General features: G+C 43.9%; 1 protein-coding gene across 1 annotated transcript in view; it reads left to right on the forward strand.

Annotated features, from left to right (window-relative positions):
- The window catches only part of KCNH1 (potassium voltage-gated channel subfamily H member 1), a 312,945-nt gene that overhangs the window by 141,444 nt on the left and 150,364 nt on the right, over window positions 1–21,137 (forward strand). Inside the window, exon 8 of the mRNA XM_078851976.1 lies at window positions 14,651–14,850. Within this exon, the coding sequence (XP_078708102.1) occupies window positions 14,651–14,850 (200 nt within the window). The remainder of the gene's footprint in view (window positions 1–14,650; window positions 14,851–21,137) is intronic.

Consider the following 21,137-nt stretch of genomic DNA (forward strand, 5'->3'; position numbering starts at 1 on the left):
GAGGCTGAGCCTGGTAGGAAGAGTGTGGCCATCTTTTGTTGCCTGAAGAATTCAGAATGGAGAAGTGGTAGCTTGGGAAGTGAGGAAGGGTGCTCATTCAGGAGACAGAAAGGGAAGGGAGAGAGCAGGTGGGTGGCCTGACTGATGGCAAGGATGAGAGACGGGATAGCTGAGTTTTCTCTTGTTTTAATGGTTATGACACTTATATGTGCTCCAGTACAAGATGCACTTTTCATTGGTCTCACTCTCTCATACTGCATGAGTATAGTTTATTCCATGGAGGTGCAAATTGGCTGATTATCTTGTGTGCCCTAATTTACAGTCTTGAAGATGGGAACACACAACTCTTGCAGCTGCACTCTTTGGTTGGGGAATCTATTTCCTGTCGACGTTCAAATGCACTTGGTCTGTTACAGGGTTTAGAGTTCGTTGGAAGAGACATATGTTTGCTTCTGCTCCTTGTAAGTGTGCCTAGAGTAATATCTTGGTGACGCTGTATTGCAGAAAGCACCCCAGGGTTCTCCGAAGGATTCTCTGGAAATGCTCTTTCTTGTTCTTGGCATGTGTAGTTTTTGTGTGGGGGGTGTTTTTTTTTTTTTTTTTTTTTTTTGCGTTTCTCTTACCAGGATGCAAAAATGAAACTGTCCAAGGTCATAGATCAGATCATTTCCTCTGTTTGCACCAGCGTGGGCAGGGGTGATGGAACAATTTTTATAATGGGGGTGCTGAAGTGGAAACCATGTATTTGGTATTCGTTATTACTGTTTCAAGCCAGGGGGTGCTGCACCAATGGCAGAGGGGACCTGGATAGAGTGTGGGGGACTGCTAGACTTCACATATCCACACTTTACCAGTACACAAATGGAAACCCTTGTCTCTAAAGAGATGCACAGAAGCCTGTTTTACATAATATGCTACAGAGCATTGACTAATGTGATGTGTTTTCATATTTAATTAATTTAATTAATTTAATACTGTACACAAGCCTTTGGTGCATACAGCTTCAGCTTGCTAACGGTACCTCTTAAACTACCTCTGTGAAGCATCTCCCTACTTGTTTGCTTCACTGCATCATGACTGAAATCAAGCCAGATCCTGTAGTGACTTCTGTGTTGGGCACACATGGAGCTCATTGCAAGACTGAGGCCTTAGGCCTTCATCCCCCAAAGACTTGTGCAGGTGCTTAATTGTATGCACTGTGAGCAGTCATGTGGAAGTCCTTTGATTATTCACAGTGCACACAGTTAAGCACGTGCACATGTTTTTGCAGGATTGAGGCCTTAGGGATGCTGAGGCAGAAACCCTGTTGTCTTTTCTTGTTCTGTGCGGCACCTAGTGCACCTTTGGCTGCTGTAAAATAATGTTGTCCTGTTGGCCTGAGTGGTTAGACAGTGTTCTGGGCCTTGTAAGGTTGAAAAATCCGTGATATGAGTTGGGTGTATTCTTGGTGTAATCTTGTGTATTTACAAAAAATAGACACACAATCCTGTTTCCCTGAACAGAGGAGAAACTAACAGTAGGCAGTTTCCATGCTTAGAAATCCCCAAATCTGTCATGCCAATGAGTTCTGTGCCCCAAATCCTCTGTTTCCTTTTCAGGGTCATGCTCACAACTGCTTCCTAGGGCTCACTGCCTCAGACACACACACACACACACAGCCTACAACCCATCTCCTAGCCCCCATGGGTATGTCTACCCTGCAAATGAAGTTGTGATCAAAGCATGGGTAGGCATGTCCATGCTAGCTTTAATTTATCTAGCATGAGTAACAATAGCAGTGTAGAGGTTGTGGCATGGGCGAGCAACCAGAGCACCTACCCGAGGTCCTTAGCAATATGTCCATACGACAGCTGGGACTGTGCTTCCCAGACTGGGCAGACAGACAAGTGCTTGCTTCGCTCAAGCTAATGCACTGAATGGTAGCAGGGATGCTGTGGCACAGGTAGTGACTGGGAGCCTGCGTTGCACTGCCCTGGGGGTGGGCACCACAGCATGTCAGATGTGGGGCAATGCTGGCTTGGCCATCCGGGGGAAGGCTCAATCCTTCCCCACCCCCTGATTGTCTGCAGGACGCCAGGTGGGCAGAGGTGCTGGGGCTGTCCAGAGCCGCTGTCTTGTGGCTGAGCCCCCTGGAGGGGCACGTCTAGGAGTGACCATCCTGGCCCTGTAAGAAGCAGCCCTGGCCAAGTGTGATGTGTCGCATGGGGTCTGCACCCAGTAGTACCATTGAGTAGTGGAGCTCTTGCCGGGGGGGCGGTAAGCGCGGTGCTGGAGATGGGGCAGGGAATGCAGGACGCCCAGAGTCCAGCAAGGGTCAGGAGCCGAGGCCTGGAGTGGGGCAGCAGTGTGAGGTGGAGGTTTCTGACCTGACCCAAACCTGATGGGACCCACCGGATTACAAGTGTTAGGGTCGGGTCAGGTATGAAAGCAAGTGGACAGGCTCGGGTCAGGTTCAGATTGGCTGTGATCTAGCTGGGTTCAGATCAGGCATCAAAATTAGCCCAAATATACCTCTACCATGTGGTTTCTTGCCTTGGGTGGTCCCCACAGACCCTAAAGGGGAATGATTTGTTCCTTCCTTTGAACTTGAGAGTGTGTGCTTGGCACACCCATTGGCTTTAATGAGATCTATGATTGTCTTTGGATCTCCGACCCACCTGCTGGCAGCCATTAGCACCTTTCAGCATAAAAATAATTAATGCTAAACTGCAGCTGTCAAAACATATAAACATGGTACATTTTGTGAGGCCATATCCTTGCTATTTTAATAGCCTGTACCTTGCTAATGCAAAATATCCAGTCCTTTGCAGTGTTTCTTCTAGTGATTATTGTAAATTAATGAGGTTCTGCTGTACCTGGTTTGGAACTGGCCCATGGCACTGCCTCTCCTCTTGTACAAAGTACCCTGGGATCCTTAATTATCTATCTATCCATGATAGATAAGCAAAGATCTTGGTTTTAGCTCCCATCCAAAATGCAGGCACTTCAAGAAAACAATGCACTGCAAGGCCTTGGGCGTTGGTTCAGTACTGGCTCAGAACCACTTACTGAATCACCAGTGCCATGTTGGCAGAAGGGTGGCAGACTAGTATTAGATCTGTGTCTCTTGGCTTTGGTTCACACTGGTTTTAATCAGGATTTTTGTGCATTTTGATTTTGCATGGGTTCCTACACTCTGATTTTTCTCTCTTTCTCGCTCATTTGGACCCAGTGGGTGGAAGCAAGACCAAACTAGGGATTTTAGTTGAGCTCTGTGCACTGCACAAGTGTTTGACTGGCTCAGAAGATCGACTGCTACAAGTTGTTAAACAAAAACAAAATCACAAAGTTTTTGAAGCCGGGTTTCTTGCTTAGGTAGACACACCAAAATTCAATATTGTTGAAAGGCTTCAGGGTCCAAAATGTTTTTCCCAAAACACATTTGACTTTCCCATATTAAACCTGAAACTAGAAGAATTTTAAATGGCTTCAGGTTTTTTTTGGTGAAAGATAGTTATTTGGCAAAGTGCCATCTTGTCTGCAGTACAGTACCAGCCACCCTGATTCTGTGTCTTCAGCAATGTGTGTGAGGAAAGAGTTATTGGTATCTGTGCCTGGGAGGGTCTCAGTCCTGGGCTTCTACCCAACTGCACTACTGGTAGCCTGTTTTAAGGTGCACAGATCTTTCAACCGCTCTATTCCCTGATTCTTTTTTAAGTGGCTCCTCAGAGCAGCTGTTCCCTGGTTTGTATCCTTGTTCATGCTACTGACACTTTCAATAGGTTGCATTGCTGCTTTTTTTTGGAGTCTGGAAAAGGGAGAAAAAAACTGTTGGTCTGGGTTTTTTTCTGGACTGTATCAGCTATATTTTTACCACAGGCATAAACTTTACTGACAATCCTTCTGCAAAGCAGCTGTTTTCATGGTGAGGGAGTGCAGTGTGCTTCTACTGTTGCATTAGTAATCAGCAGAGGGCACTTCAATCCTACTTGTGAGTTCTATGGGTGAACTCCTAGAGCGCCTTCAGACTGCAGCATACTTGGCTCCAGTCTCTTGCCCTCCCTCTAAGGAGGAACACAGCTTCTCTTCCCCCATCAAAAGAGACTTCTCATAATTGTAAGGGCCTACCCTAGATTTCCACTTCCTCTGCTGCTGACCCTATGCTTCACACTCTCTCAATTAATGGCAATGGGACAGTTCCTCACTACCCCCTGCCTCAGCTAATGCGGCAACTAACCTCTCCGTGGTGGGTTTCCAGCCTGAGGTTGAGATTGTGAACTGGCAGGAGAGTGACATGGGACAGCCCACAAGTGTGTGCGGGGGAGCATAGCAAGACAGGAAAGATGGAAAGCCTCCCAGTGATCGGAAATCCTTCTTCTAAACAGTTCCCAGTAGTGGTTTCCTTTAACCTTGGAAACAGGCAGTTTTCCAAGATGTGAATGCAGGAATTCATGCAGGGTAGACTGATTACATCATAGCTAATATCATTCCTTTTCTCACCAAGTGAAAATATTAGGGTAATTATGGAATAAAATGTGTTGGTTTAGTACGTTTAACCAACCATACCATGTTTCTCTGTAAATTTGTTTTAATTTTGGTTTGCTTAGCTAAAGAACAGACCTGAGAATTATGTATTTATAGGTTTTATTAATCGGAATTTAAAGATATATTTTCAGAAAAAAATATATTTTAGTGTGAAATCTTACCACAAAGTATTAAATTAAACCTTAGTAAATCAATTTTATCATAAAGCCATAAACCTAACAATTCTGGGGAGCTGATAATCAGGACCTATTTAGAACTATGGATTTTTAAGAAAGGTCCTTATTAACTTGTCAGTCAAGCTTATATTGCTCAAAAGTTATGGAGCTGTCAGCGACAGTTCAACCAAAAGTGATTCTAAAATTAGAAATTTAAACCATTACTTACTGAATTGTCAACTCAGTTTGAAATTCCTCCCCAGATCATGATAATTTGTAGCCAACCCTTTTCCTTTCACACATGTGCACAAATATCACACACTAACCACAAGTATGCATTTAATGATTCCAAACTATTTCTGGTTTATTTGGGAACTCCCAGTAGGAATAACCATAGGTAATCTGTAATCATCATCTTGATCAACTACAAGATCATATGTTATCCTAATCATAATCAAAAACAATCAGCCTGTTCACTTACAATTCATACATTCATTACTTTCAGCTTCTTTCTCTTTAGCTGATAAGATGTTAATTTTGTGTGACATCACAAATGCGTTATCTGAATAATCATTAGACTGTAATTGCTTTAGGCATGCTTGCTTTTTTTTTTTCAGCTAATTTTTCATTGCATTCAGTGTCCTGTTAGAAGTCATGTTTTGCTGAATTATGTAATGAATCGTCCAGTCTCAGCGTGCACTAAACCATTTATTGAATTAAAATTATTTATAGTAATCTAGGATGAAACTGGTTCATGATACATACATTATACATTTAAGTTGTTTACTGGCTTGTAAACTCTTTGGAAAGTGTCCAACATAGAACAACCTAGTCAATAAATATGAGTCTTTGTTACTTAAAGTGGAACTATTGTGTAGACAGCTCTTTCGGCTCACTTCGAGAGTTCTCAACTGCTGGTTTCTTGAGACAGGTAGAAAGTTCAGTTCAATGTAGAACTGCCAGGTTGTTGGGAGGTTTTTCACTACTGAACAGTGGTATAATTTGTTGCTGTATAGTCTGTATGAATATAATCTGTACATGGCACAAGAGTTTAGGATAAGTGCATGATCATAAACAATCTGATGATTCATCTTGGGACGCATGCACAGCATTCAGATCTGTAATGGTGAAGACTGAGAGGCTCGCAATTACTTCAAACAGAAACTTGTCTTTTACAGTTTTGAAATCAAACCCCAGAAAGGTGTGTCTCACTTTGGTATCCATATACATACATTTCTCATGGAGTTATTTATTTTTACACTTGTTAGATCATTAGAAATGGCAAATTATTAGGTAACCTCTGCAACCTGTGCCTGACCTTCATGACTCATTTGTACGAGTAATTGGCTGTAGAAATTACTGTGCTTTTATCTTTGATGTTATTAAAATACTGGTTTAAAGAAGGGGACACAGACTGAATTGTTAATAGGTTGCCACATTGTTGGGGGCAATGTGCTTTACTTTTGTCAGAGAAAATGTAACTGGCAGACAAAAAGCTGTTCTGTCCTGTCTGACAATTTTGTGTGTGAAATGACATTTGCTGAAAGAACTCGGTATGTTTGCTGTCCAGTCTGATTGGTGCAGATCTAGATGAATTGAATAGTATAGGTAACCCTTCTGCCAGATGGAGTCAGCAGTAGCAATGGCCAAGTTCAATATCTAAGGGTTCCTCTTAAAAAATACAAAACAGAAGTGTCTTGAGCCCCCACCCAGTAATCTGGGGAACCCTAAAACCACCCCTGGGCGCCTCTGAGAGGCGACACTTCCCCACTCACAAGCACTGAGTCTGCGTAGAGCAAAAGAGAGCATTTCTTAAATGGGAACGGGAACCAAGCATTAATTTGGGGAAACACCTCAACCGTATTCAAAAGCATGTGACCATAAGCAAACCTAACCCCACAGTTTTTTGGGCAGTGTCCTTTGCTTCAGTGTCCAATGAATGAACGTCCCTTTTACGCATCACTCCCCTCTCCCTCTGCTGTGCCCCGCTCAGTTAGCGGTCCTTGCTTAGTGAAGACCCAGAGTTCAGAAGTGTGTTCACAGGATTACCTCCCCAACCAGGGCTGGGGGAGGGGGGAGGGGGGCCGGTGGCGAGCAATGCCTCAGCAACTGGCTCACAGCTACCACTGCTGGCCACCATCTCTCTGCTGTCGTGCTGCTGTCTTCTGTCTTTCTGCTGCCACCAGCCACCACTGCTTGCTGCTCCCACGAAATCACAATCTGAAGTTCTGCCACTTAACCCAGCTCTTGGTGAGTTCAGCAGGTAGTGGGGAGCCTCATGGCCAGTGCAGTCTCTGTGTTGTCTTTTGCTGTCTCCACGCAAGGTCTAAGGCTAATCTCCTAGAACTGGTCAGAAGTGATGTCAACTCTAGGAATCACCAACCAGAAACAAGGAGACTCAGTTAAGTCTAACCAGCTCTGTCATTAAACACTGGAGAGGAACAGGTCAAATGGTGTCTAGGACTCTTTAGGTAGAGTCTACACCATTAGGTAGGAACACCTGTCCCCACCCACTCATCTTTGCTGGGATTTGGCACCCCTACCCTCTGGTTAGCGAGTGAGGTTCAGTTTAGGGTGACCCCCTCAACCAGGGCATGCTAGGCACAGGACTGCTACCCATTACTTGTACAACAAGTATAACATTTCATTACCCCTGCATTCAAATCCTAGAGTGATTTGCCACCCATAACCAGCCAAAATTGATCATTTCAACAAAGCTGCGCACCTGGGCTGGGTAGGTGCGTCTGTGCAAACATGGCCTGCTCCTGAAGTCTTTTCCCCAGCTTATCCCTAGCTGTTAGGGGAAAGCTCATTCAGACCCTGCTTACATCTGGAATATGGAAATGGCTGATGCTACGTAAGACGATTCTCCTTCATTCACATGTGGAGATTGCTGCTAAGGCCGTGATCCTGTAATTGATCTGCACAGAAAACTCTTATTGTGACAGTGGGCCAGATTCACTCCTGTGCTGATGCAGGTGAGAGGATGGAGGGGAGGCAGTGTGTGCCTCCCATTCAGGGGCTGTTGGGGACTAGTTCAGACCTTGGTGCAGGCTGGGGAAGCCCTCAGGGTCGTCCTAGCTGGTGTCCCTTTATAGGCCACTTCTGGGCTGTTGATCCACCCTGACCACACCCCTTCTGGCTCAGATCCATCTCCTCCTTCCTCTGCCGCACTTCCGTTCTGCCCCAAAACTCCCCAAACCCCTGGGGCTATTGAGGACGTGATACAGAGCTGGCACAAAGCAGGTGTAGTGCAACAGCACATCAGACCCAGTGCCTCCAAGAGCTTCCCCTGGACCAGTGCAGCTCCAGGCCACCAACACAGGGCAGTGGCTTAATGCCACCATTTAGCCTGCAATTTAGGTTGCCAATTTTGGTTGGATGTATTCCTGGAGAATTCATCACCTGACATAATCTTTAATCAAAGAGTAATTGCTGGAGGCTCCGGGACAATCCAGGAGGATTGGCAAATCCTACCGCAATTTAGTGTTTGAGCAGTAACATTCAGTTTGAAAACAGGAGTTTGTTTTGCCACCCAGCTCTTTGAAAGAGAAGAATTTTGATTCTGAATTCCTTCTGTGGCTTTGAACATCTTATGATGGATTCATTTCATTATTCGTGTAGAAAGAAGTGAAGGTATGTAACTAGCTATCCTCTGTAGAAACATTACGGGTCATTGTGCAATATGCTAATGTTATCCCCCAGTCCACACTGAAAGAATCCTCATCCTTTCTGTGTCCATTTAATCCTAATAAAATGGTTTTTAATAAGAAATTCATGTATGTGGCAATAATTTCCCTTGGCAAGGTAACTGTAATATCGGCGCATAGTGGCTGCAATTAGCAACTGAAATTGCTGTTAAATTGCACACATCGTACTAATCCAGATGAAGTATTGGGTATTGTTTTTCACCAGACTTCACATCGCTTGATTTTCTTGGACAGTAACTCTGAGACATGGGGTTCAATTTTCCCCTCGTGGCATAGGGGTTGTGAATTCCTACTCCCTGAGCCAGCAGAAGTCACTGCTCCATACGTGATAATAGACAGTTTGTTCCTGTAAAGGCCTGCCAATGAAAGCTTTCAGAGTAACAGCCGTGTTAGTCTGTATTCGCAAAAAGAAAAGGAGTACTTGTGGCACCTTAGAGACTAACCAATTTATTTGAGAGAGTTGCCACTTTGGATGGGCTATTACCAGCAGGAGAGTGAGTTTGTGTGGGGGGGGGTGGAGGGTGAGAAAACCTGGATTTGTGCTGGAAATGGCCCAACTTGATGATCACTTTAGATAAGCTATTACCAGCAGGACAGTAGGGTGGGAGGAGGTATTGTTTCATGATCTCTGTGTGTATATAAAGTCTGCTGCAGTTTCCACGGTATGCATCCGATGAAGTGAGCTGTAGCTCACGAAAGCTCATGCTCAAATAAATTGGTTAGTCTCTAAGGTGCCACAAGTACTCCTTTTCTTTTTGCCAATGAAAGCTGTGCACGAGGTACTGAATCCATAGCTAACCTTGGTAACCACCATGCCCCCTCTCTATTCACTGCTGCCCATTTTTGGGATTGCGTTGGCTAGCTGCAGGCTCCGCAGTGGAAGAGGGTTTACAGATGCCTTGGGCTGTCACAGATTCCCCTCCAGGTGGACTTTCCACTGCTGGGGGCCCTGTGTTCAGGATTATGCCAGATAAGCCAGCAAAAGTCAGAGTTGAATCTAACCCATGATATTTAGGGTCCTAGCAGGTAGCAGAAGAGCATCTAGTAGGAAAAAGGTGATAGTGTTTAAATAGAAAATCTGCTGATTAAATCGCTTTTATATTAAATATATCGATAAAAGCATTTCTTCATCTTTCTCCACGAGATGGGGCACTTACATCCCGCAGGCTTTTACGTACAGTTTAGCTCGTGTAAACCTTAATGCTACAAATAAATAGGAAATCATTTGTATACCGTCAGGCAAAATCCATAGAAAAATTATTCTTCTTGACTGTTTGCATAATCGATCGTGCTGCACCACAAGCTGAAATCTTGATTTTGATTGGTGGAAGAAAAGCCATTTAAGAAGTACAAGAAGGGGAAAATTCTGTCCACTGTTCACAGCTGTGTAGAACCTTTAACAGCAGCAGCAGAAGGGTGTGGAAGGATTTGAAGAGCTCGTGCAGGAGGTCTGCACCTCCAAGAGACCACATCTTCAATCAGGGTCTTCTGTATCCCTATACAGAAGGAACAGAGGGGTAGAGATGTGCCTGGAGAAGGGGGAACGGAGCATTTGAATCTCCCTTCTCTTTCAGAAGTGGCATCAACATCTACTGCAACTCCCATGTAGCCATTTTGTGCTAAGCTCATTTGCCTGGACATAGTGCAAAGGTTGGGTCTATGAAAGCTGAGATGGACTAGAACATTGTGTCTGGACATGAGAGGATATCCAGATTTGAGGGTTGAATCTCTCTCTTTAATGGGCTTATTTAGGGAAGTGTAAATCTGCACTGTAAACACTCACATTTTGGGGGTTTTGGATCCCTGATTTTGGCTGGGCTCCTTTATATATAAAGTTTGGATTCAGATCTGGAGTTAGATCTGTTTTTGATTTGGGACTATCACTGCAAGGACTTGTTTTTTTCTAGGTCCATTCTGTACCTAAGTCAGCTTGGGTAGCGCTTTGCTTTGCTACACTAAAGATAAATAGGACCCAGAGCCACCTTTTCTCTTCCTTTCAGCTAGGTCAGACATAATCATACCTCTGATGTCTTAGCCATTTGCTTAATGCTATTTTTAATTTAGTCATGTCTTTAAAATTTATAAAGATTGCCCTTGAAAGCATAACTCTACCTTTTAAAAAAAACCAAACCAGTATTCCTATTTGCCATATTTTGTGGGATACCTTCTGCTGCTTGCATTGGCTTTAAAATATTTATGTATTTCTACCATCAGCAGAGAAATCAAATGATAGGTGTTGGCTCTCAACAACAACTGGTTATAGTGCATGAAACAGTGCAATTGGATATTGATTAGCTATCCTATTTAATATGACACATTTTGTTTGCTTCCCCTAGTTGTGTTGTGCCTTGTGATTTTACAACATAATGTCATGTAATACAATATAAAGTAATTATCGTAGGTGTAAAACCCAACACGTAACATATCTTGGGGGGGGGGGGGGGATTGGATTTGTTACCTACTATTCATTTCATTGATGACAAAACCTCATTCTGATGGGGCAAAGATTGACCAGAAAGTTGTTAACTTTCCCCCTTTAGGAAATGTGAAAAGAATGAGGGAAAAATACTAACAAGAAGAGGCCAAATGCCCTAAGTCCTCCTTCAGTGTTTGTTTAATGCAAATTCAGGCAGAGCTCTCAATGACTCATAGGTTATAAGGCTGAAGGGATTGCTGTGATCCTTTCGTCTTACCTCCTGCATATCACAGGCCACAGGATGTCCCTGAATTTCTGTTTGAACTAGAGCATATCTTTCAGAATAACACCCGATCTTGATTTTAAAATTGCCAGTGATGAAGAATCCACCAGAGTCCTTGGTAAGTTGTTCCAATGGTTTGTAACTTGAGCGGGACAAAAAACTGATTTTTCAGTTTTGACCAAAAATTGTTTTGTTTCTGGTTGACCCAAAAAACAATTTTTTTTCTTGCTGAAATGACCCCCTGCTTCCCAGTTCCAAATTTTATTCAATCTGATCTGAAACATTATTTTATTTTTGGAGTGATTTTTACCCTTTGTGTTAAATCTATCTAAATTTCTAAATTAAACATTGTTTCAAAACAAAGTTGAAACATTTCTCTTAGAAAATGTTGCAACAAACCATTTTGGCTTTTTTGAAGGGGAAAAAAAAGAAAACTCCCTCATTTTTTCTGCCACAATTATTTGCTGAATTCAACCTGAATTTTGTGACCAGAAACTGCATTTTTCAGCAAATAAACTGCTCATTGAATTTTTTTTTGCACAGCTCTATTAATTCTGCACAATGTTAAGCATTTTGTCCTTATTTGTCTAGCTTCAACTTCCAGCCATTGGATCTTGCTATACCTTTGTCCGCTAGATTGAAGAGCCCATTATTAAAGTTTTGTAGGTACTTAGTGTGATCAAGTCACCCCTTGACTTTAATGGAAGGGTTTGTCAGCATAAGGACTAAATAAAAACGGATGAGGAAGTGGTCCAAGGGGTTTGTCCAAGGTCCAACCAGCTCTTGGTTATCTGATTCAAAACCCCGGCCTTCCTGTTTTTCTTTTCTTTATGGTGTTCTGCTATGATTGCTCTACATGGTTAAGTTAGCAAATATATGTATGTTAATAGGGTTATGTATAGTAAGTTGGGCCAAATTCTGAAGACCTTACTCAGCTTTTAAGCAGTGCTTATACTAAGACACTATGGATCCCAGAAGAGGTGTGATTGAGTTGAAACTGACTAAGGTCCTCAGGATTTGGCCCATGAATACATAAGTATCAGAGCTCAGTAAATTATTTATCAAAAGGACCCCTGGACACTGTATACAGTGGTGACTGAAGTAGGGTGAGTGGTCCAGTTACATTCCCCTAGCACCAGCCCCCTCTCCATCTGTGCAGAAGGGTAGGTGGAAAATGGGCAAGCTGGTTCAAGCAGAAAGGATTTATGAGTTCTGAAAATGGTTACGCATCTTCAAGGAGTGCATAGCCATGCATAGCCATGTCCTCCTGAGAAGGCCCTGCACTGGACTAAATCCAGATTGAACCTGCTCATCTGATCTCAATGGCCTAGGGAGAAAAGGACAGTTCTGCAAGTACCTACAGAAGATGATGACTTTATCAGACATAAAATCTTGTTGTGTTCTAGTTGGCTTAAGAGCAGCCGACGCAGTTATGGAAAGCAGGTGTCACTGGTATATGTTCTGTGTATGGTGTACAGAGCTTTAAAAATGTACTTGATTCTAAGTAACCCAAGTGCTAAGCCTACTTGCCAGAGTGAACAGCACCTGTGCAGCTAGGCTGCCTCACAAGTGACTCCTTCCTGCAGTTTAAACATTTAGGTGCTGAGCCCCAGAAAGGCAGGACTGGATTGAAACATAAGCACTATTACAGATCTGTACCTAGGGTCCTGGCCTCTGGAGTCATGGAATGACCTCAAAATATGAGCTTTCATGTTTTTTAAAGTTATGTCTCTAAGCCTTGTGGTTGTGAACAAAACCTTGGAAACATGAACCAAGCGTAACTGGTGCTGCCTGAATCTGTAGGCAGGCTAAAGTAGTACCCCAAATTGATTTGAGAGCTACTCTATTCACTTTATTGGGTTGCTAATTCTGACACCCTCTACCCTCAGGAGCCAACATGAGCCCATTGGGGATGCTGTTTATGGAGGCTCTTGCAGCTGCCACACCATTATGGCTCTGCTGGCCTGGTGTTAGAAGGGGCCCCCATTCTGAGGTATGTAAGGGGGTCGAGTCCTTCCTCCTCTGGGGCAGACTACTCCTTGAAGGAGCAGGGCCACAGTTGTGGGAGTATGGCCTAGAGGTGTGGGGGTAGGGCCAAAGGGTGGCCTCTGTGGGGTGGTGTGCTTAGACTCCCAGATTGCCTTAATTCAGCCCTGCTAAACAGAGTAAAACCATTTAAATAGGTGCTGTAGTCCTGGCCTAAATAATGAGATTCTCTCTTAGAGAAGTGAAGCAGGAGAGAAAAAGGGAAAAGGACAAAGGAAAGAAGATGGGGGGGGGACGACGACAGGGAAATGACAAACAGAGAAGCAGAAAAAATGCGGAGGAGACAAGGTGGGTTAGAAGCAGGTACCCGCTGCTCAGCCAGTGCTCAGTTGCTGCTTGGATACCCTCTCAGGCTGACTGTGCCCTTGGTTGTCTAATCTACTCTGATGGTTTCTTGGCTTTCCTTTCATTGAGCTGATCTGGTGCTTCACTATGCTCCCCAGGTCTCTTTTCTCAGTGATGATTACATACAGGTGGCTTGGGTAGGGCACAGAGATGAGGTAAGAGACCTTGAGAAAGGCTGCCTCACATTGTGACCATGAAGTGTAACTCCAGCACCGTGTACATCATTAGAATGCAGGCATTCCGGCTGACACTCACCCAGCCTAATGCCTTGGGTGAATGGATTTTTTTTTTTAAGCGCTTTGTGTCTGTATCTGACCTTCTGCCTCTGATTTTTTTTTTAAAGGAAATAAAAAAAGACTCATTTTTTATTACTTTAACAAATTTTGAATAAATAAACCATGTGGCCATTGTAAGTAAACTGATTGTCGTCAGAAGGCATACCCCAGATTCTATGTTTGGGGACGGGGATTGCTCTAATTCTCATTCTTACCTGAGACCTTGCTGTTCCTTCTGCCTGAAGAATATTAAAACATAATACATAAAAATCTGCATTATTACACTTGCATTTATAAATCACTGACCTGTGGTGGTTGTGTATTCTATTCCATTTTGTGCTTTGATGCATTGTTGTTGTCACGCTGAGGTGGATAATGATGGCTCGACTGACTATTGTAGTAATGCATTTAAAGCTTGGAAATGTGTCACTGATGGCATTTTAACGCTGGAGCGATAGACCATAGATGAAATTTTAAACTATTTGCTGTCAAACTATTTGGCTTAACATTCTTTTATCTTACATTTTGTTTTTATATGGTTTTTGATGCTACTGAATTGTTTGATGGTCAAAGACAAATGTATAGAATATGTTTCGATAATTCTTTCACCTCCCAATACTCACCATCATAAATTATACAGCCACCCTGAATTTGTAGTGCTACAAGAAATGTTTGTATTTGTGTTTTTATAAGATTTTTACCAGCCTAACTTGGTGAAGTGATCACATATACTTCTGAGGACCTGACATTACCGTTGCCCTTGGCTATATGGACACACAGACATTGTGAGAGGGCAGACAAACCAACACAATGTATTATTACATAGCTCTCCAGTCTGCTGCTCCTTGAGACTTTAGGAAAATGCCTACTGACCTTTTTTTTTCTTTTGTTTACAGCACTTCTGTATGCCACCATTTTTGGTAACGTGACAACCATCTTCCAGCAAATGTATGCCAACACAAACCGGTACCATGAAATGCTGAACAGTGTCCGGGACTTCCTTAAACTCTACCAAGTACCCAAAGGTCTGAGCGAACGTGTGATGGACTATATCGTTTCCACTTGGTCAATGTCCAGGGGGATAGATACTGAAAAGGTGAGAGAATGCAACCTGAAGGAAACGTATCACTTACTTAAAGCTCTTCCAGGCTCGCTAACTATTTAATTCCCAATGTTGATATTTTTAGCTGTTGAATTATTGAGATGCTAAGATTACATCAAACAAACAAAATGTGCATTGATGATGATAGGTTTTATATTCTCATAGGGCTAGAATGTGCACTGATCATGTTTGAGTATCCAGGAGGACAGGGCACAGGCAGCCTTGCTTTCCTTTTCACCCTCCGTGTCAGGGGCCAGGCACAATTGCAGTCTCTGTACTCCAAGGGTGTAGGGATTGGTCATATCCTGGGCCCTAAGGGATGCATGCCACCCAAAAGGAGGTTGGGAGGAAACAAGGTCATGTTGCTAAGGGGAGTTGCCTGACCTCAGAGAGAGGAGCATGTTTTAACTATGTGGTTTTGTGCACAAGGTGCACAGGCTGCTCCTGTCACATATTAATAGGGGTATTGATTACCATGTAGACATACAGGGTATAGGTTATTAATATAGGTTAGCTATTCTAATAATAAGATAGTTTGGGATCTACCTTTTACTAGGGGGACTATTCTCATCTTAATTCATTGGATTTACAGGCACAACTCCCATTGTGTGTATTGAGATAACAAATACCCCTTCAACAAAAGAAAATTCTCTTTAGTCCCTTCATATTAGGTGCCTACTTTTATAGAGATACTGTTTTTCCTTTTGTTAGCAGAGAAATGAGCATGATGTGTGTTCCAGGGTTATTAATTCAGGAAATTACAACAACGTTCCAATCACCAGGCTTCTGGTTGGTTGTTTAATTTATTGTTCAAAATGGTGGATGATGTGATTTAAAACAAACTCATTGCTCTCTCGCGCTTAAAACATTGTTAGAGATGGGCTGAGCAGATGCAGCCTGGAGATAGTTGTCTGGAGTCCCATAGGAACATGGGACTGTTTGACTTCCTAATGGGACTCTTTAGCATTGCTTTCTGCCATCTGGATCCCAGAGTGCAACTTGAGGGGGTATTGTCCAGAGCAGCAGTTCTCCAGGAGGAATGATATTGTAACGTCCAGCGCTACTGATCAGCAGTGGCACTGATCATATCCTCACAAATACTGCTTTCTGTGGACTTCAGGGAAGGATGTAAAGCCAACTGGGAAGGATGGTTGGGGGACACCCAGGGCACACAGTACAGCGGGATGGTCCAGCAACAAAAAGTAATTCTGCATAGTTTAAAAAAAAAAAAGTATTCATCCCTGGCTTCCCCTGTTTAACATGGAAATACTGGATATGTACTGCTGAGAATGACTTTGGAGATAGCAAGATTCAAATTAAATCACATCTGACTCATTTCACCTTCTAGAATTATTTTAATATGAAAAGTCTCCAATTATCAGAATCTCAGAGAGCATATGATGTAGCTTTCAGTAACTGACACTTTGGAAGCTTAAGCGCCAATCTTTATGGCTATAAAACAAAAACAAAAAAATCAGCCTCACCATTTATAACAAGGACTAACGAATATACCACTGACTAATGGTTGTGCCAGTCCATAAATTCTCAAGTCTGAGCTCCATTGATTTTTGCATTCATACACAACTTCCAGAATGCTGGATAATGAATAAAACATGGTATCACTTCCACATGCCTGCACAGCTGCCATTGTTAGTGTGTAAAATAATGCGACCCGCTATAGGTAAAACAAATATTTAAAGGTGAACTTATCCTCAGAATCAATCTTTGTAATATGGTACTTTGAACTCGTGCTGATTGTGCATAAGTCTGGGGATGAATAACAAACTAAAAGCAAAGGCAAGCCTGCAGGTTTTGCAAATGTCATTCTCATCAAGTGCCAGGGTTCCTGGTTAAAAACACTAACTAATCTATGATGACCCACATTTGGGTTCTTTGTGATATTCATACTGATGAAAGGCTACTACGGTCCAGGAATTCTCATAGAAATCAAGGGTTACCTATAGTGGGTTTAACATATTTGAAAGTCTGAAGGCAATCCCCAAAACTTCTCTAAAATGGTAGTGAGAAATACAATAATCTCTTATTCGATAGGGGGAACCAGAAGCATTTTGGATGAGAGTTTCATAAAATCGTCTCCTCCTTCCAACACCAAGGCTGGGTAGGGCCAAAGTTATGAGAGGATTCCATCCACCTCTGTTTTGAGTTGTCATTGGACCCTGTAGGGGAGTTTCCTGGATTGCTTCATATACCATGTTGTACCACTGTCTCCCTGGATGTCCGCTGCCTGCCGCTCCATGCATTATTTCCATGCAGAACAATTTTAGGCAGTCCGTTTTCGGTCATTTTAGCAACATTGCCAAACCATTGTAGTTGCTCATTGTACTTCTATGGGTGTCCTCATTTCTTTAGTCTATCTAATCTTGTCGTGGGGCAAACAACATGTCATAAATATAAAGGGAAGGGTAAACCCCTTTGAAATCCCTCCTGGCCAGGGGAAAGCTCCTCTCACCTGTAAAGGGTTAAGAAGCTAAAGGTAACCTCGCTGGCACCTGAGCAAAATGACCAATGAGGAGACAAGATACTTTCAAAAGCTGGGAGGAGGGAGAGAAACAAAGGGTCTGTGTCTGTCTGTAGTCGTCTTGGCCGGGGATAGAACAGGAATGGAGTCTTAGAACTTTTAGTAAGTAATCTAGCTAGGTATGTGTTAGATTATGATTTCTTTAAATGGCTGAGAAAAGAATTGTGCTGAATAGAATAACTATTTCTGTCTGTGTATCTTTTTTGTAACTTAAGGTTTTGCCTAGAGGGGTTCTCTATGTTTTTTGAATCTAAATACCCTGTAAGATATCTACCATCCTGATTTTACAGGGGGGGATTTCTTTATTTCTATTTACTTCTATTTTTTTATTAAAAGTCTTCTTGTAAAAAACTGAATGCTTTTTCATTGTTCTCAGATCCAAGGGTTTGGGTCTGTGGTCACCTATGCAAATTGGTGAGGCTTTTTATCCAACATTTCCCAGGAAAGGGGGGGTGCAAGTGTTGGGAGGATTGTTCATTGTTCTTAAGATCCAAGGGTCTGGGTCTGTAGTCACCTAGGCAAATTGGTGAGGCTTTTTACCAAACCTTGTCCAGGAAGTGGGGTGCAGGGTTTTGGGAAGTATTTTGGGGGGAAAGACGCGTCCAAACAGCTCTTCCCCAGTAACCAGTATTAGTTTGGTGGTGGTAGCGGCCAGTCCAAGGACAACGGGGGGAATATTTTGTACCTTGGGGAAGTTTTGACCTAAGCTGGTAAAGATAAGCTTAGGAGGTTTTTTTCATGCAGGTCCCCACATCTGTACCCTAGAGTTCAGAGTGGGGGAGGAACCTTGACATGGTGGCACAGCGGTGGGATTAACCTGAAATCATTTTGAGATCCAGTTGAGATTTTTTGAACTAGAAATACAGATTTTAAAAAGAATTTTTTTTTTCCTTTGGAAAGGAAGTCCAGAAAGCAGTTGAAACTGAAAGCAGATTGTTTTTTCTCTGCTTTGTGGCCAAGCAGAGACAAAAGGGGATTATCTTGTGAATTGCAGGTTTTCTTTGCCTGGAGGCAGGGTACTTAACTCCTGCAGGGAAATTCACAGTCTTCCAACCCAGAGGTTTTTTTTTCTTTTCTTCCTAAAAGTAAATAGGGGGTGTGTGTTCTACCCATTTGCTTTTTCTTTGGGCTGGGTAAGCAGGTTTCCAAGTAGTTGGAGGTTTTTTGCTTTAATTTGGGCCCAGAGCAGAGACAAGGGAATTGTCTTTTTCTGTAGGCTGACAATCACTATCAGAGAATAGGTATTCTATTCCAGCACAGCAAAATTTTACAGCCAAGTTTTGTTTGTTTATTTCTAAACCTCGGGTGTAAAGTTAGTTAAAAACAGAGAGGTTAGAATGGCCAAATCCTCAGCTCGACTACAGCTGGAATTAGCCAAATTTCAGGCTGAGGAAAAACAAAGGGAACATGAAAGACAGATAGAACTCATGCGGCTGGAGAAGGAGGTACAGGAGGCTGCCCACAAGAGGGAAATGGAGGCAAGGAAGCATGTGGAGGAGGTGGAGAGGATAAAGGCCCAGCAGAATATACCAACAAACCCTAGCAATTCTTCTCCAGGTACCACTTCCCATCCCAGAAAGTTCCCCACCTACAAGGCAGGTGATGATACTGAGGCCTTCTTAGAAAACTTCGAAAGGGCCTGCCTTGGGTACAACATCTCTACTGACCAATACATGGTAGAGCTGAGGCCGCAGCTCAGTGGACCCTTAGCTGAGGTGGCAGCTGAAATGCCTAAAGAACATATGAACAAGTATGAACTGTTTAAATCCAAGGCGAGAGTCAGAATGGGGATAACACCCGAGCAGTCTCGTCGGAGGTTCCGAGCCCTAAGGTGGAAACCAGACATGTCATTTACCCGACATGCCTACCACATTGTGAAACATTGGGATGCCTGGATATCAGGAGCAAGTGTTGAATCTCCAGTAAATTTGCCCTTCCTAATGCAAATGGAACAATTCTTAGAGGGTGTTCCTGAGGAAATAGAAAGATACATCCTAGACGGGAAGCCCAAAACTGTAATCGAGGCAGGAGAGATTGGAGCCAGATGGGTGGAGGTGGCAGAGAAGAAGAAAACTGGTCGCAGTTGGAGCGGAGACCAGAAGGGACCACCCCAGACCACACCCTATTACCGGGGGCCGCCCAAAGCCCCACCTACCTCCCAAAGAACCCTCCAGACCCCTTATCGTCCCACCACCCCGTTCTCCAGCAACCCACCTCGCCCCGGTGACCCGTCAGCTGGACGATGTTTTAAATGTAACGAGCTGGGGCATGTAAAGGCCAACTGCCCCAAGAACCCCAACAGATTACAGTTCATTGCACCGGAATCACACCAGAGGTCCACAGGCCCAGATACCTCCCAGATACCCTTGGAGCGGAGGGAAACTGTGAGCGTGGGCGGGAAGAAGGTCACCGCGTGGAGGGACACCGGAGCACAAGTGTCAGCTATCCATGCTTCCTTAGTGGACCCCAATTTAATCAACCCAGAGATCCAAGTGACGATTCAACCCTTCAAGTCCAACTCTTTCAATTTGCCTACAGCCAAGTTGCCTGTCCAGTACAAGGGCTGGTCAGGAATGTGGACTTTTGCAGTCTATGATGATTATCCCATCCCCATGCTGTTGGGGGAAGACTTGGCCAATCATGTGAAGCAGGCCAAGAGGGTGGGAATGGTCACCCGCAGCCAGGCTAAACAAGCCGTGAGGCCTAGCTCTGTTCCGGAAACTTCTATCAGGACCCAGTCAGAGGTGATGGACCTGGACCCCAGGCCAATGTCTGCAACAGCAGTAGTGGATCCAGTCCCAGAGACCCAGACGGAACCAGTCCCAGAACCGGAACCAGCCAAACAACCAACACCAGACCCCGTGCCAGCACTGAATCCAGTACTTGCAACCTCAACACCAGAGGGCCCCACTGAACCTGAACTGGCAGCAGCCGATAACTCAACACAAGAGGCTCAGCCGGAGCCTGAATCCCAACATAGTGCACCAGCGGAGAGCGGTTCACAGGCAACAGAAACAGCTCCATTCCCTATATCGTTTCCAGAGGGACCAAGCCTAGGTCCACAATCCAATGAGGGACTGATGTCTCCAGCATCAAGGGAACAGTTCCAGACCGAACAGGAAGCAGATGAAAGCCTCCAGAGAGCTTGGACGGCGGCACGGAGCAACCCACCGCCTCTCAGCTCTTCTAATCGATCCAGAGAATTAAAGGTTTGTCAGTTTACAGCCCAGGGAGGAGACGACGCTGAGTGGCCTGAAGGTGTTTACTACGAAGGGAAATGTGCTGGTGGTGTGGAAGAGGTGAACCTCTCCATGACCCTTGGGCGTATGCAGCGACAGCAGATCCAGGAGCTGTGCACTAGCTACGCGCCAACGTTCTCAGCCACCCTAGGACTGACTGAACGGGCATACCACTCCATCGACACAGGTAATGCTCACCCAATTAGGGTCCAACCTTACCGGGTGTCTCCTCAAGCTAAAACTGCTATAGAACGGGAGATCCAGGATATGTTACAGATGGGTGTAATCCGCCCCTCTGAAAGTGCATGGGCATCTCCAGTGGTTCTAGTTCCCAAACCAGATGGGGAAATACGTTTTTGCATGGACTACCGTAAGCTAAATGCTGTAACTCGCCCAGACAACTATCCAATGCCACGCACAGATGAACTATTAGAGAAACTGGGACGGGCCCAGTTCATCTCTACCTTGGACTTAACCAAGGGGTACTGGCAGGTACCGCTAGA

This window comes from Lepidochelys kempii, chromosome 3, assembly GCF_965140285.1.
Source record: "Lepidochelys kempii isolate rLepKem1 chromosome 3, rLepKem1.hap1, whole genome shotgun sequence".
Classification (NCBI taxonomy): domain Eukaryota; kingdom Metazoa; phylum Chordata; order Testudines; family Cheloniidae; genus Lepidochelys; species Lepidochelys kempii.